Source organism: Xiphias gladius, chromosome 11, assembly GCF_016859285.1.
Source record: "Xiphias gladius isolate SHS-SW01 ecotype Sanya breed wild chromosome 11, ASM1685928v1, whole genome shotgun sequence".
NCBI lineage: Eukaryota > Metazoa > Chordata > Actinopteri > Istiophoriformes > Xiphiidae > Xiphias > Xiphias gladius.
Genome location: NC_053410.1, coordinates 26,993,942 through 27,011,643, shown reverse-complemented (window position 1 = coordinate 27,011,643; position 17,702 = coordinate 26,993,942). Strand labels below are relative to the sequence as shown.

Below are 17,702 nucleotides of genomic sequence, written 5' to 3'. Positions count from 1 at the left end.
CAATAAACTTATCAGGTTAATAGTGTATATGAATTTCCAGAACTGTACAGTATCAAATCAACCTGATATTGACACCAGACAAAAAGACAAACGTGGCATTTTTAGTCGGGCAAAAAAAATTTGGGTCACATGTGCGACCGAAAAAGTTGCACTCTTGAAGGTTGGGCAGGTATTCATCAAGTTTGAACAAGCACTTCATGACAGGTTTGTGTAAAGTGTTCGCTGAGTCAGAATTTGTAAACCTCTTTAAACCTCATGTATGTTTCCCTCTAAATTTTCTTCAGTTCTGTCCATTGAGGTCCACTGAGTAATCTCAATAAATTTCTGCCTCTGGAGCAGCTCTGCATCTGAACAATGCTAGAGTGACTAAAACCAGTGACTAAAAGTCCAAAGTACATGGGGAGTAAAGGTTGGCCCATGTGTTTCAATCCCACAGAAAAGCCACTGTATCAAAAATTGCTGAAAACCGTAATGCTGGCTATGATAGAAAGCCGTCAGAACACATGGCACGTGCATGGCAGCTTGCTGTGATGGGGCTGCTTAGCCGCAGACCGGTCAGAGTGCTCATGTTGACCCCTGTTCACCACCAAAGGCATCTACAATGGGGACGTGGGCCTCTGAACTGGAGCATTGAGCAATTGAAGAAGGTGGCCTGGTCTGATGAATTATGTTTTCTTTTACATCAAGCAGGCAGCTAGGTGCATGTGCCCAGTTATACCTGGGGAAGAGATGGCACCAGGAAGCGCTATAGGATTAAAGCAAGCCAGTGGAGGCAGTGTGATGCTCTGGGCAATGTTCTGCTGGGAAACTTTGGGTCCTGGCATTCATGTGGATGTTACTTTGACACGTACCACCTACCTTAACATTGTTGCAGACCAAGTACATCCCTTCATGGCAGCGGTATTCCCTGCCAGAAGCCTCTTTCAGCAGGATAACACGCCCTGCCACACTGCAAAAATTGTTCAGGAATGGTTTGAGGAACAAGACAAAGAGTTCAAGGTTAAGACTTGGACTCCAAATTCCCAAGATCCCGATCTGATTGAGCATCTGTGGGTGCTGCTGGAAAAACAAGGCTGATCCATGGAGGCCCACCTCGCAACTTACAGATCTTAAAGGATCTGATGCTAACATCTTGGTGCATGATATCACAGGACACCTTCGGAGGTCTTGTGCAGTCCATATCTTGATGGGTCAGAGCTGATTTTGCAGCAGGTTTGGCTGTTGTGGCTGATCGGTGTACACACACACACAAACACACACACACACACACACACACACACACACACACACACACACACACACACACACACACACACACACACACGATATATACTACATTTATGATATATGTATGAATAAATACAGTAAATACAAGGTGTTGATGAGGAAACTTATAGCAAATAGCAACAGTTTGTGTAGAGCTGGAGTCAGGAAGTGGTTAGCCTAGCCTAGCATAAAGATTGTAAGCAGGGGGAGCTAGTCTGGCTCTCTCCAAAATTAAAAAAACAACTACCAATACCTCTAAAACTCACTGATTAACATGTTGTATATAGTTTGTTTACAGAAATGCAAAAATGACAGTTTGTGGTTTTAGGGTGAGTTACAGTCGCAAGAAGAAGTTTGTGAACTCTTTGGAATGATGTGGTTTTACACATTAATTGGTCACAAAATGTTATCTGATCTTCATCCAAGTCAAGTACAGACATCCTGTGCTTAAGCTAATAACACACAAACAATTATATTCTTTCATGTCCATACTAAACACCCCTATTAAACATGCACAGTGCTGGTGGAAAAAGTAAGTAAACACTGATTCAATAACTGTTCAAAACTCCTCTGGCAACAAAAAACCTCAAACAATGCTTCCGGTAGCTGTTGGTCAGGCCTGCACAACATTCAGGGGGAATTTTGGACATTATCCTGTAAGATACCTTGATAAACCTGGGAATTTATTTTCCCTTGATGATGGTGAGCTGTCCAGGCCCAGAGGCAGCAAACCCCAAAGTGTGATGCTCCGTCCACTGTACTTCACTACTACATGCATTACTTCACTGTTGCATGTTCTTCCCAAAATATTCAACCTTAGTTTCAGTCCACAAAACCTTTTCCCAGTAGCACTATGGAGTGTCAAGATGCTCTGTGGCAAATTTCAGGCTCGAGAGCAGCAGCATGGAACATAGTGTCCTGTCAGGGATATCATGCTCCATGCAACCATGCACCATGATTTGTGTATGGTAAATGAATGAACAGAGATGTTAAGCAGCTCCAATGATTCATTTGAGCCTTTAGCTGCTAAACTCTGTTCTTTAAACAACTGTTTTTTGATTAATAATAATGTATCCATCTGCCGAGTAGTTCCTCTCTGTCTAAAGTGTGGGGTTTCCAGTTACACTCAGTGAGCACAGTTTGAACATTAGATATAGCGAGGTTAGCTGTTTCCTCCTGCTACCGGGCTTTTGGCTATGGTTAATCACTACCTGACTGTAGCTCAGTTCTTAGTTCATAGTGAATCATAATTTTGAAAATTTTCTTAGTTAAAGTTCTTCTACAGTTGCTCGTGCCTAGACTAAATTTGACATTTGAGAACTTTGGCTTTTTTTGTTAAATAAACAGAGAGGTTTGTAGGAAAAACATGTTAATATGGCTCAAAACAAGTTATGGAACAACAACTGTTTGTTACTGTTTTAGTTTCAGGTGTCATATTGGCAAAAGTTACAAAATTCCAAAAGATAACCAGCCCTGATAATGATATTCCTTCCCCTATTTTGCTGGTTGCAGTGATGGTATTATTTAAAATAATCCTATTATCTTATTATTATATATTTTTAACCTGTGCTCACAGTGTGTCTTGACCGAAATGTACAACAGGCTGTAATAAAAAGCTTTTATTTACTGTAATACAAGAGTTTCCACAACCAAATCACATAAGCACATAAACCCATTTGGTGAGATAGACCAATATGAAAAGGCTGCAAATTTTGATATAGTATGGAAGAAGTGTTTACAGTGTATCTGAAGTGAAGAATGTGGTGAGAGTGTACCCTGTTTTTTGTAATAGTCTGTAGTCTTTAGTCTTTGGGATAACTTGTAATATATTACATTGTAATTAGATTAAAGTATTGAGCTTTTATCAAGGTCATCCCTCTGTCCAGTGCTGATAGGGTTTGTTGTAACCAGTGAAAGAAGCAGGACTCCAAACCTGAGAGTTCGGTGAGCCCTCATGTCAACTGCTGTAACAACTTCCATCCCAGGCTGACAGGTGTTTAAGTTGACCAGCTTATGCACGATGCTTCACATTCTTGGCATTGCTGTCAAAAGCTGCAACACTAGTATTCCTAGTGTTGCATCCATGTGTGTAGAAAACATTTCATTTGCTGTGTTTTCAGGGAAGTGTATGCAACATTTGTAATGTAAAGTGTAATGTCAAATGTAAAGACTAATCCATAGAAAGGCAAAACTTCATAGTCAATGAGGGTACATTGATGATGTGAAACCACCACTATACTCTTTTAAAGTATGCACACAACTGTGTTTTTCTGCCAACCCAACTGGTAGGTTATCTAATACAGTTATAAGTGCAACAAATTGCGTAGTTTCCTTTACAATCAGTAAAGGAAACATCACTCTCGGTTTTACCTTGAACACGACCCTGCATTTATTTTTTTTTAAATGCATGAAAATCCTAAGCACATCCCAATGATGGACAGTCCCACCCGACCCTCACAGCTGTGACAGATCATTGCTCCATACTTTGTACCTCCATCTTACCTCTTGTCTACACTGGAAACCTTTCAGACAATTTTTTCTGTCATCAGTTCATAATTATTAATTAATCATTAATAAATTAATTCGTTGCAAAGTGGGGGAATCTTATGTGGAAAATGCAAAGAGCACAATAGGCTGGTACCAGAATCAGTTGATACTATAAGAAAGTAACTGTACATAGAATTTAAACTCAGATTCCCTCACCCTGACAATCTACAGGAGGCAGCATCTGTAGTCACAATTTTTATATGTATAAATATATATATATATATATATATATATATATATATAGGACAGAGTTCTCTGTGTTGTGTCAGGGAGGGGATTTTTAGTTTTAGCAAGGAATTCTTGAATAGCTTTATCAGAGAGTTGGGGAGTGTACTGGGTTGCTAGTGTTAGACATTCCTCGCCCTGTAGACTGAACATTCCTCAGCTGTCCTCTCTTGTGAGGGAAACAAATGGAGCAGGCACCTGATTGCTGGTGGAACAATCCCTGACAGAGATGCAGCTTCCAAATATTCTCACTGTAAAATATCCTCTACCTCTACTGGCCTTCTCACACTAAAATACTTTCATTATTGTTAGTTCAGTGCACTTCAGTGCAAGCTTCGGTGAGATGATGCAGACCATTCATTGTGATGTGAGTCCAGGCTCTAGTAATGTAATCGCTAGGCTAATGAGGACAGGTAGCCTGGCTTGTTGTTTGTGTTCTTACTCTCCTAAGCTCTCTGTGGCACTCATCCCGAAGCTCACTTAAAAATATTTAAAAACATCTCACATAGTTTAATATTTAAATAGTGCATTTTGGTAGGTACTGTTTTGAGCCAGAAATTCATATTCATACCTTAATGATTTTGAGGCAGTTTCATCGTTGGGTTATTTTTCAATGTGGTTTATGGCATTTATTTATAACTCTGACTGTGCAAATAATCTGCATTAGCATAGTGGGTTAATGGATGAGATAAGAAAAAATATAGCTTGGATCAGGTTCTGGTCTCCAATTTGCCAGTCCTAATCGGGATCAGTCAGGTAAAGACACAGGTATTGGTCAGGTTGGGTCTCAGTTTCACACAGTGCAGAGCTCATGCACTAGTGAGTAATTCTGGCATGGAAACCAAAGAACACATCACCCAGTGCATTGGTGTGCAATGGAACTCTATGTCACAGATGAATAAGATACAGTATATTTTAGGCTTTAGATACACTCACAATACTTGTTAGTAGGATACATTCATATTTGGTCTGGATCTTTTTATGGGACAATAAGGGCAATATAGAAAATCGCAAGCCTTAACCTTTATAGCTAGCTAGTCTGGTCTAGGCTGAAGTTGGTTTGTATGTGCTTCTTTTGAACCTCTAAGATGTGATTTTGATTAATTTTATCTAGTGAGTCTTATTTTCTGTGAAATTTCAATGCTTTGAAGGTTTGTTTGTATTAAAGCCATAAACAGTAAATTAAGATAACTCAATTTGTTAATTCAGTTAAGGTTAGTTTTCAGCATATTGGACTAGTGTGTCATTGTGTCATTTTTAATAATGAAATTCATTAAAGCAAGACAGAAACTTCTGAAAGAAGAAATAACACAATCTTCTCCTTGCAAATGGAAAGGGGAATTCATAAACAACAAATCACACTGTTGCGTACTTGTAATGTACAACACACTAAGGGGTTTTGCTTCAGTAGCCTTTCTTGGTCTAGAAACACACACTGAACCAACCAAAAACTAAAGGCAGAATCACAACAGTTATAAGAATTTAGCAAGAATAGCATAAAGATTAAAAAAAAAAAAAAAAAAAAAAAATTCCAGAATTTCTGGATTACTAACACAACAGTCACAACAACAATAGCATAAAACGTGTTGCCCTAAAAATATTTGTGAAAGCATCCCCCAGGAAATGATTTCAGATGGAAATGTAAAAGATATCCTACCAAGCCCGTAATGCTTATCAAAAAACTATTCCATCCAGGTTTTCCCAGATCTCCTAAATTAGTTCCTCTTTACAGTAGGTGCTCATAGTGAGATGGCCTCCATAATCCCATTTTACACTTCTTCAAGGAACAGAGATAACACTAATAATAGCTGACCTCCATTTGTCCAGAAATACTGTTGTAGCACAATTAGCCTAGGAGCTTAGTTCAGAAGGCTTTTCTCAGAGAGTTTAATGGCTGATTTGAAGTATTTTTTTTAAGTTATATGTGAATATAACACAAAGCATGAACTGAAATATGACTTTTTACTATGCATATAGCTTGTAATAGATGCATGACTGCATGTGCACTTGATGGAAAGTTGCAAAAGAGTGGTGCTTAAATGGTGGTTTCACCTGGGAAATTATTAATAGGCTGGCATTTTCAAAGTGTTGGCAGTTCCAAAAGTCTATATTTGATCAATACAAAAGCAGAAATCACAGATTTATTGTACATGTATTGTGCACTGATTTCCCTCCTCCTAGGCGTTGGGAAGGTGGAGACCCTGGTGTGTCCAATCAGAAGACTCCAACTACAATCCTGCTGACTCCAGACAGGAAGTTCCACAGTTTTGGCTATGCGGCGCGCGACTTCTACCACGACTTAGACCCCAGCGAGTCCAAACACTGGCTCTACCTAGAAAAATTCAAAATGAAGCTCCACACTACTGCAGTAAGGACACAAACATACTGTATACACACAGTTAATGAATGCATAGCAGTTCTCCAGGCTATTCTTCGTGCAATCTTGCCAAGCAGCAGTACAGGCAAACGCCATCCTAATCACTCAGTGACTGTCTCACCTTAGCTGATATGACATATTGTGTTGCAGCTTGGTGAGTCTGAAATGATACTGCAGCACTTATCTGACTCTATTCCTTGTCATGCGGGAAGCACTTCTGCCAGTGGCTGTTGGCTCAGGGTCCTTTACATCCCAGAATTCACTCCAGAACATAATCTGAATGATGCTGTTACCATCAGGAGTACACCTCTCTGTCTGCTGTGGAGTTCAATCAGACACATAACAGCAGTATTACAACACTATGTTACCATGTTTAATGGTTTTGCTTGTCTTTTATTAAAACCCAGAGCTAGCCCAGTTACCAGTTTTCATCTAACCACAATCAACATTTTATAATAGTAGTAGTTGTAGCAACACACATATTTTGAATAAAGGTACAGATGGTATTGTAAATGCTGTTCCATCCTGACAAGAAAAAAATTCATGAAGAGTCACTGAGTATTCAAACTTTAAGTGGAAAATGACATGCCCCCTATTTGCACCTACATGCTGCCATGTCCTTTACAACCCATAATATGAATGTGTTTGAAAGAATGAACTACTGCACATACTGACTGTTTTACTGTCAGTATGTGCAAAATTTTATGTTTTTCTTGAGGGTTGCGCAAATGAAAGGGTTATCTATCCTACTAACAGTATTGTATGTATCCAAAGCCTCATATACAGTTAGGTCCATAAGTACTTGGACAGTGACACAGTTCTTGTAATTTTGCCCCTGTACACCACCACAATGGATTTGAAATAAAGCCATCAAGATGTGTTTGAAGTGTAGACTTTTAGGAAATACGGTTGATCCTGCTACTTCTATCAGCAGTCACATCATCAGTAAACACCAGTGACCCAGTTCCATTGGCAGCCATACATGCCCATGCCATAACACTGCCTCCACCATGTTTGACATATATGAAGACAGGATTAACCGTGATTCCGAAACGATTAATGTGATATTTTTTATTTGATTAAAGCTGAAGGTCTACCCTTCAATCACATCTTGATGGCTTTGTTTCAGATCTATTGTGGAGGTTTACAGAGGCAAAATTGCAAGAATTGCGTCACTGTCCAAATACTTATGTACCCTAACAGTATCTTATTCCTCTGTGACACAGAGGAATAATTGTCCAAACTCTTATTACTGTAACCTATCAATCAGCCACACTGTTGCACCTGGTGTCATGTTGCTTCAGTACCATGAAAACACTCACTGTAGTTTCTTTTGACTCAATGCCACATACGCAGTCCTGCTGCCATTTGCATTCACTGGAGTACCAAATGTAGATTAATCAACCACTGAAAATAGTCCCCTCTTTAAAAATGAAACTATAGTATTTAAACTATTTGTGAGCTGTTTTAAAAGATTTAGGTCTTCCGGAGGAACCAGTGGAACAGGTGAGACAGAGTAGAGAAGTCAGAAATTACTGAGAGATGGACTAACAACTGGTCGATTTAAGTCTTTTGATTGCATTTGTTGACAATAAGAGGAACACAGCATAACATCAACCTTACCCTTTAACTTGAAGATGGAGGTAAAGGAAAGGTCAGGGGGTCACCAAAACCATTGGGAATCATCCACTGGTGACAATGAATGACCATGCCACTAACACAAAATATAAGTATAGTGAGGAGGGCCACATATCTGCAGAATGTCAAATCTAGTGGATAAATGAGAATGTTATTGCAAATCTCAATCTCATATCCCTACTATAATGATCAAGTCTAATGTACTCTTCTTGGGCAGTGTTTTCATTCAACTCTAATGTCTTATCTCTGCAATCAGAATCTGTCCATTGACACAGACCTTCACGCAGCCAATGGGAAGCGAGTGAAAGCTCTGGATATCTTTGCATATGCATTGGCCTTCTTTAAGGAGCAAGCACTAAAGGTAACATGCCTCTGTCAGCCCTGCACGTTCTGTTGTATAAAACCTGTAATGTGTTTTCTTATTTGGTAGATATTCTAAAATTGTATTCTGTAAAGTTTTGGCCCAAGCTAACAATGAACAAAAGGTTTTTGGCCCAATCCCAGCCTAAAACCTGAAGCCAATCCAAATCTAATTACACAGTTTTAATATAGCATTCTAGAAGATGCCGTCTAGTGCCGATTATACTTTGAGCTGCTCAGATAACATGCAGTTCATCAAAAAGGACCTAGTAATTATTTTTTCTCACTTTAAAAAAACTTTACCATGATGGTCTGAGGCCAAACTGTCACACTAACCATGCCAGTGAGTTGTTTAACTAACAGGGTGTGTTTGGATGTTTATCCTGTAGGAGCTGAGTGATCAGACAGGTGGTGACTTTGACAACAATGATGTGAGATGGGTGATCACAGTTCCTGCCATCTGGAAAATGCCTGCAAAGCAGTTCATGAGGGAAGCTGCCTATAAGGTAGGCTGAAAAGCTTCAGCCACATTTTTACACTCATTTCCTGTTTCCATCTTGCATCTGTAGTTTGCAAATTAATGATTCCAAAACTTGAAAGAAATTATGACAATATAATAAGAATGGCTGCTTCTGTTCTGGTGGATTTTACAAAACAATGCGGTCATCTTCAGCCTATTGATTAGTACATAAAAAATATACTGTGGAATACTGGATGGAAAATCATGTGGACACATGGAGAAATTATTGTATATTATGAGCAAGGAGAGATGCTTTGTACAATATAATGTATTTTTAGCAGGAACATGCATCATACACCAAAGTTGAATTAAATAAATATATGTATAAACAAGTACAAAAAATGTATCCTAAATCTAAGTGGAAGCTGGTGCAGAGACTTTAGAACAGGAGTGATGTGATATAATTGATAGAATAAAATTATTTAATGTTGTTTTAGTTATGTCCCTTATATGCAGGACAATTATATCAGATTTACTGCCTGAGCTGTAATGGGCTGAAGTAGTGTAGTAAATTGTAGACAGTGGCTCTCTTTTCTCTTTTTGACCAATAACTAGGATCTCTGTTTTGTCCTCATTTGAAGAAAATGTGGGTAATCCATAAATTTATGTCAGATATGTATTGAGAATTGACAGGGGTTATGTCATCAGGACTAGCAGCTATAAAGTTGGGTGCAATCTGCATACCAGTGAAAATCAGTACTGTGCTTACAGATTATGGCTCCCAACGGTAACCCATTAAGACTAAAAAATAGTTGACCCTGAACATAACCTTGTAACCTATATTCCATATGTTCAATCTTAAGTATAAGTAGCTAACAGAGGATTAAAAATAATAAATGGCTCTGGATATCAATTAGCTGACAGGGCAAGTAGTGTGTCATAGTTAATTTTAAATTTAAGTTTTTAGGATTCAAAGGACTGATAGAATTCTGTGATAGTAGATAGTAGAATGCAATAGATATATAATCCGCAGTCTGTTTGGGTGATACGGACCAAAAATCATATCTCAGTATTTTTAAGCTGAATGGTGATACACAATATACTCAGAATTTTCTACAAAGTTCAGTTGTAAGTCAAAGCCACATGCGAGATATCACAAGCAGTTTTATTAAAACAGACTGTGATCAAAATAAAATGCAAAGACAGGGTTTCCTTCCCTGTTTGAAAATATATAGCTTTAAAATATCTAAATGAAGAATTATATCAATAGCCTATTTTAAATAAAAATTGGCCTATCTTTGAGAGTGCTCCTTCAGTTATTTTCAACAAAAATAATAGACTGATTAAAATAGAGAACATTAGTTAGTTAGCTTTTTTCTTTTCATAAGGCACATCACGGGTAAATGAAGCTTGCAACATGCTGTGTTTCGGGACAGAACATTTTTCAGGCTGCGAAGGTTTCGCAGCTGGCGTTGCATCAGCAGCACAACGTTTAACACACTCTTCTCACTGCAGTTTATGGCGCTGCTGTAAATGGTGGAAGAGATTTGAAGTGCTTCCACTTTTGGATACAACCTGTTTATGGTGTTCTCTACTGATGACGTGGTTTTTCTGCCCATCTGATCTTTGAAATCCAAACCATCTCCAAATAATTGAACCATTGTTTTTCTTTTTACAAACCAGGTCCTTTTGGACAGTGTGGACAGGCCCTGCCTCTCCCTAAATGTTGCAGGAGAACTTGTGAGCGATTAGGGCTATACAAAGGGAGAGTGGGGGTGGAGTTGTGCAAAGAAACGGGTTATGTAATACAACATTCAAACTATATCAATATAAATGGAATTGTCTCATCCAATATCTCATTTATATAAATATATCGACATACCTTATAAAGTTGATATACCGCCCAACCCTACTATGCAGGCCATCAAAAGATGTACAGTATTATACACTGTTAAGCCACGATGTTAAAACCACTGACAGGTGAAGTGAATTATACTGATTATATTATTAATATTGATTTTAAGTACTTTAGCAGGAGTTTATATGTCTGTCTGTCTGACTGTCTGTGGACAGATTTTGTCACCGCAATAGCATCACAACTGTGCAAGATACAGTCACAAACCTTTACAGGTGTGTAGTTTAGATCGAAATGAAGGCTGAGTTGGAAGATGTGTGTGGTCTGACCCATGACTACTGAGTACTCATGTGATAATTTATAAATAACTACACAGTACTCACCTAATAATGTAGTAATGACTCCTGAGTACTTACGTGTAGGAACATCAACATGTTGTCGGGTGTTGCAAGATGGTCTCTAGTTTTCTTCTGAGGTAGTACTGACATAGCTTGGAGGTAGGCGTTGGGTCATTATGTTGTTGTAGGATGAAGCCCTGACCAACTAGTCAGACTTTCTTTGTTAATTGCCTTTTTCTCACCATTATGAATATATGCAATATACAATACTACTACTACAACACTCCGTATATATGTATACGTATATATATGCATCACTACACCTCTGCTCATCAAAAAATTTCAAGAAATAACAGCGCCTTTGTCTGCTTGGTTATGTTACATTTATCCATGCACTCTTGTCAATGGAGGGTCCCTGCAAGTAGAGACTTTTAAGCTTGTGTGTGTGAGTCTCTCAGTACCATCAGTGTATGTGGTCACCAGGGTGTGGCTGTCTGCAGTGAAGAAAGAGGCTAGAGGAGGAGAGATGAGAGACAGAGGACTGTACTGTAAATTATCATTGCTGAAGCCCCAGCATTGCACATGAATCGTGCCCCACGTCTGTCATGAAAATGGCATCCAGGAGCAAGACTCCACCAGCTTGGAGATTCAAGTACTGCGGTCAAAAACAAGCTATTCAAACAAAAGAAAAGTCTTACATAACTATGTCTTTTGGTTGACCAGGTGGTTTTGCCAGGTGGAATGACATTAACATACATACAGCTGCCTTTGCATTTGTGCACTATAGATTTGTGTGTCTCTTCAATTTAACCACAGGATGGATGTGAGTGCATCTTTTATTAAATCTGCCACAAATGGCTTTAAGGAAAGCCTAGAAGTCAATGTAAAATGTACTTAAAGGGCCCTGCGGAATTAAAATTGTTAGCCAGACATCATCCGCATTTGGGTGAGAGACTAAAAGGCAGTAATGCAAATGCCTGCAAAAGCTTCAACAGCTGATCTTGAAAAAAAATTTGAAATATACAAATTTAAGGCCTTAAAAGGAGAATAATATCTTAAAATTTAGGCGACTTTAAGTTTTTAACAAACGATGACTGGTCATGTCTTCCCTTGGAATGCAAACAAACTTACTGTCCCTTATCAAATAATGTCTTAATTCCTTTTGCTTGATACAAAAATCTGACTATTCACCTTCCTTCTGATCTCTCATGTACTGTATGTGTATTAAGTATGAAGCTGAAGCTGAAGGTTTTCCTCACTTAGCATAAAGACTGGAGGCAGGAGAAAACAGCTGGGCCTGTTCAAAGTTAAAAAAGCACACCTAACAACACAACAAACAATGTTTACAATTGGTAACACACATTTTTTTATACTGAGTTCATTTTTTCTGTTCAATTTGTTCTCTTTACCAACAAGCAGCTTTGCATAACCGTTAATCTAACATCAAAAGTATACTAATACACTAACACTAATGTGGATCTCCCGATCAACCCATGTACCAAAACACAAACATTTGTCTCCCAACACTAACACTTCGTCACTCATTACACAATGACCTAAAAAACACAAACATCAAGTAGCATTATAATATGCATCTCCATTGTCTTTGAAGTATCTTTTATTTATTTATTTATGTAGCACAAATCAAGATTCCATTACAACAAAAAGAAAGCAATTTCTTTATTGCATGGGTTGTGCTGCCTAACAGTATATGTCACAGAAAGGAATCAAAATGCTGCAATATTTTTCAGTAGACCATATTTTTCTGCCATTTTTCCAAAAGTAATTAAAGTGAATGAAAAAAAAAATAAATAAACTAAAGTAATTACAGTAATGCTATACAAAACTTGTATACATACATAAAACATCCTATGCAAGTATAAACATACTTGTATAGGATAGCTACAAATTCACAGCAGTGTTAGTCAACCCTTTCAACTACATTTGGCGAGAAGTTCTCATTGACATTACACTTTATATCCTCTATTGCAATACACTTGGAAAAGAATATTTTGCCATGCCTGAGCCGTCCCTGGGAATCGTTTGAAGATATGGCCAGTCATCCAGCATTCACTGTGTCCGGGAGAGAGATCTGATCATGTGGCTGGTAGTCATTAACCTTCTACTTCCATGAGGAAAAGAATTTGTCTCTGGGGTTGAGGAGTGGAGAGTAAGGTGGAAGGAAATTGGACAACATCCTGGGATGGGCTATAAAACACTCTGTGACTCGAATAGAATAGCGAAATGCCTCATCGTCCCATATAATTAAGAAATATTCTGGATTGCGCCTCTCTTGCCTACCTTCCTCACCTGGCACAAGACTTGAGGTCATCAAAGAATGAAAATAGGCACTCAATGTTGTATGTCCCAATTAGGAGTTTACATATTTTTATTTTTGTTTTATTTCTTCCTGGATATAGCTGTAGCAGAGTGTAGCAATTTTTTTATCTAAATTACACTGGTTTTGTGTTTTGGTTTTGATTGTAAACTTAACATTCTTTCTGTATGTAAATATGTACCAAATTGACAAAAGGGTGTAGATGGTGGTTGAGTGAGAAACCATTCTCGCCAGGGAAAACAATTTATCAATTTATTTTAAAGTCCAGCATCTTACCAACAGACTCCAGATCACATTTCTGTTAAGAAACAGCATTTTCTCCTAGCACGGTGTTTGTTAGCACGGCACTTGTTCACTTCCAGACTGCTGTCACTGTGACGCTGTGTGGTGCTTTGTTAATGCTCACTGGATTCTTGCCATTACTTTCTTTCTTTTTTTCTTTCTTTCTTTCTTATAGTTTTTCAAATCTTACTCTGTCTAAAATCTGAAACCAACTTAACACATTCAGTTTTTTAACAGTGGTTCTGGACTGATTCAGATTCCTGTTTCCCTGCTGTCTTCTCCAATGATGTCATTGTTACATCCTGGTCATATCCCTGTCGTGCATGCTAAAGGAGAAAGAAGCGAGGGGGAGGGTGACAGCGAAAGGATGTGATTAAAACACAGAGGTAGCGAGAAAATGAGCAGGGGAGAAGCTGGGCGTCAACAGTGACTCAGCATCAAGCAGTGTGGATCATCTGATTGGCCGTTTATGGAGGAAACAAGTGATTGGCAGCCCACTCTTACCACTCCTTTTCTAATCACATCATCTGTTAGTTTTTTCTAGGGGGCCATGACACAACCCACAGCCCTTTCTCTTGCACTCTATCTCTTTTGATCCATTCCTAACACAAAGCACTATTTCTTCTCCGGCTCCTATTCTAAAGCAGCAAAAGCAGTGCAGCTTCTTTGGGCCCGATTGTTATTCAGATGCAAAGCAAAGCTAGTCATCGGAGAACTATGAATTTAAAGCAGCCTAAGAAACTGCAGCAAATCTGAAAAACAATTCACATGTAAAATACAGTCACTTCAGGGATTTTCATTGTAATAATGTCGAAGTGTGATTTATAACAGCTGTGAGCCACATTCTTCACCAACACCTGTGAATCGGAAAACTGAATTATGTCTGCTTTATATCATGGCTAATGTTTTGCATTTGTCTGTGGTCCTTATGACACATGCTTGATGATGCATGGTTGTATCATACTATTTCAAACTAAAAAAAATATACTACTACTGTACAACAATTAAAACCGGTAACTTGTTTTAATGTTGTGGCTGATCGCTGTACATGTGACATAACATAGGACACCTATACTGTCCCTACTCAGGTGTTTACATGCCTGAAAATAGTAATGTTTATTTGCATGATTGATTGAGTTTAGGTTCATCCCAGACAATTAGGCCAGTCCCAATTTGCTATTGTGACTAATGTTGCAGCAAACACTGCATCCTGCTGCAGCCTTCATGTGAACATGACATGTCTTTACTGATGAAGATACCGTTCCAACATGTTGTTAAACATCATCACACTTCAACATTACAAGCCATAATTCATTCAGTTTAGTTCTTATATAGACTAAAGTTATGATATTAACTTGGTGAGTAGGCTATATTTGCCAGCGTATTCAACAACACTGATCCAAATGGTGTTTCTCAAACAATGTCTGCGATTGACTCTTAAAAATATAAAAGTCATCAATGTAGGCTCCAAGTTTAACCACAGCTTCTGTAGTTTTCTCCCCCATCGCAGGTCTTTTAATTGCAGATATCCATAAATATTGGTTTGGTACTTCTATTTGTGCAGTTGTTTGCACACAACATGTGTTTGGCATAGTGGCATGCCTTACATATTTTCATGTGAAACTAGCTATCTCAGAGGTTAGTATAATTGCATTTACAGGAGTAGGAATAGTGTAATAGTGCATTTTCTGCCCAAGAGTATAGTGGTTATGACTGCAGGACCTCAATAGATTTCCAAGTGGACACAAAAAGTCAGCCCACTGTTTTGTTCACACTGCATCACTTTTCATATACACAACTCTGAACATGTCATGACCACACAACATTATTGTGTTCCGAAGTAAACCGGTGACCTCTGATACAGCTGTTTTGAGTCTAGGAATGGACATGAAGAGCAACAGCAACTTTTTCACACAACGATTTTGTGTTGTGATTACAGTAGAAACAAGCAAGAAGTCCAAAAAGCAAAACACAGCCAACACAACTTCAGAAATAGATGGCTACAGTTTTACAGATATTTTTAAAGACGTCACAATTATGACTAATTTGTGGGAAAGAAGTTGAAAACAACAAAAGTTTGAGTTAAAAGTTAAAAGTGTATTTTCCTGTCTGAAATCTGCCTTTGTGTAGTCTGGTTTGGTGTCCCGTGAAAACCCAGAGCAGCTGATCATCGCCTTAGAACCTGAGGCAGCATCAATCTATTGCCGCAAGCTCCGCCTCCACCAGATGGTGGACCTGGGGACCAAGACCACTCAGAACGGCTTAAGCCCCACTGACAACGTGGGGAGCGGAATGACCCAAGGTAAGTCCCATCAACACTGACATCAAGTGGTGCTGATTCTTTTAATACCATGTAGATGCTTTCATATAGTATTTATCACCTGATGACTCCACGCTTCGTTGACCACTAATCATGCACACCGCTATACTGAGTAGATTTTTAGGAATGTGTGTGTATTTACAGTTTGTCTGTAAAGACTTCCTATTGCCGCATTATTGTTGACATTGTAACATTCCTCCTGATGAATGTTCTTTTCTTCCATAGTTTCTTCAGGTCATGGTAAACATGCTTTCTTTTCAAATTCATCACAAAATGCATGAGGACTGAAGGCACATTGACTTTTTATTTCTTTCAAACCATCACATTTCACCTTGCTTTGCATCATTTCTAAGATTCTATCCTATATTAAAAAAAAATTGAATTATAATGGGAAGTTCAGTAATGAATTATTCACATTTTGTGGCCCGAATGTACTGTATTTTCCATCTTTGGTCCTGTTCTCATTAAGCAATTTCACACACTGTTTTCATGTTGTTCAGCCAAATACAACAGACAAAGGAGCTCTTCTTCTGTTGTCTGGAGGTCACCATCTTGTTTTCTAATATGCATGTGTGGAATGTATCTGTATATGCATATCCCAGATTATAGTAGAAGTGTGTCCGCTGTCCACGAGAAATTTCGCGTCCACCCAGGAGTATGATCAAGGCTTTAAAATTAAGGTGAATTATTTCAATTTCAAAAAACTGACCCACATTGAGACTTAATAATACAATATATTTATATTTTTTTGCAGTGAAAAAACATATAGATAATTTTTAGAAGCTAAAGCCAATGGCTTTTATTTACAAGCATGTCGAGCAGCAACAGCAAATACCCACATCCCCCTCCTTTTTTCACAAGTGTTTCACCTTTGTTTTGGCCAACATTTTTTGTTCATCATCACCAATTAAAAAAGCTTTACTCTTCTCTATCACAATCATCATTCACGTGCATGCAAACAAGATATACACAGGTTCAGCAGGTCAGTTTTATCAATAGCAGACACTCATGTAAAAGTAAAATTAACCTTGCATAATGTTTCCATTTGTTAATTAGTTCTTTTTTGTTCCATAAAATATGAATGTGTTTGCTCATGTTGAAAGCCTCAAAGGTGTTTCCTTGGAAAAGTACTTCCATTTGAATCTTACGTGCACTCACAAACTCTAGATATATCAAGATGTTCATGTCATTTCAGTGATCCATGAGTTTAGTAAGATGCATTATTCTTGTATGGAGATCTGATCAATTGACATTCTCTTCTGTCTTTCCACAAAATACATACTACATATTTGAGCTTTTTCAGGTTTAAAAGCAGAAACCCTTTTACTCTTCCGCGACCCAAAAACTTCAGTGTTAGATATTGAATTGATTTTGTCCTTCATCTAAAGTCAACAGATTGCAGAACAGCAAAAGAAGAATTAACGCAAGACAAAGCTAAATTTAGTTGGGGGCACTGTGAAACATTGACCACGTTGTCTGATGAAGAGTAGGTCTCTTAACCAAAAACCAGGGACAAAGAGGAACAATCTTAGGAAGGAAGCTTTTTGTTGTCTGATTAATTGGAGAAACTCTGAGGGTGGAAGAGAACAAACAGTTGACTGGATTTTCGTGATTCTGCAAAAAGATCATTGGTCTTGCAAATCTGCAATAGACTGTAGAATTCAGAAAGCCTAAATCCATTTTTTCATATATCAAA

At 38.2% G+C, this 17,702-nt stretch overlaps 1 protein-coding gene across 5 annotated transcripts in view; it reads left to right on the top strand.

Moving 5' to 3' along the window:
• The window catches only part of hspa12a (heat shock protein 12A), a 68,871-nt gene that overhangs the window by 29,370 nt on the left and 21,799 nt on the right, over positions 1-17,702 (top strand). For 3 of the 5 annotated variants that reach the window (XM_040139153.1, XM_040139154.1, XM_040139152.1), the window contains exons 4-7: positions 6,220-6,406; positions 8,310-8,414; positions 8,803-8,919; positions 15,817-15,988. In XM_040139153.1, coding sequence (XP_039995087.1) covers positions 6,220-6,406; positions 8,310-8,414; positions 8,803-8,919; positions 15,817-15,988 — 581 coding nt within the window. Of the gene's footprint in view, positions 1-6,219; positions 6,407-8,309; positions 8,415-8,802; positions 8,920-15,816; positions 15,989-16,231; positions 16,247-17,702 lie in introns of all 5 variants that reach the window. The other 2 variants (XM_040139151.1, XM_040139150.1) reach the window with 1 other exon arrangement.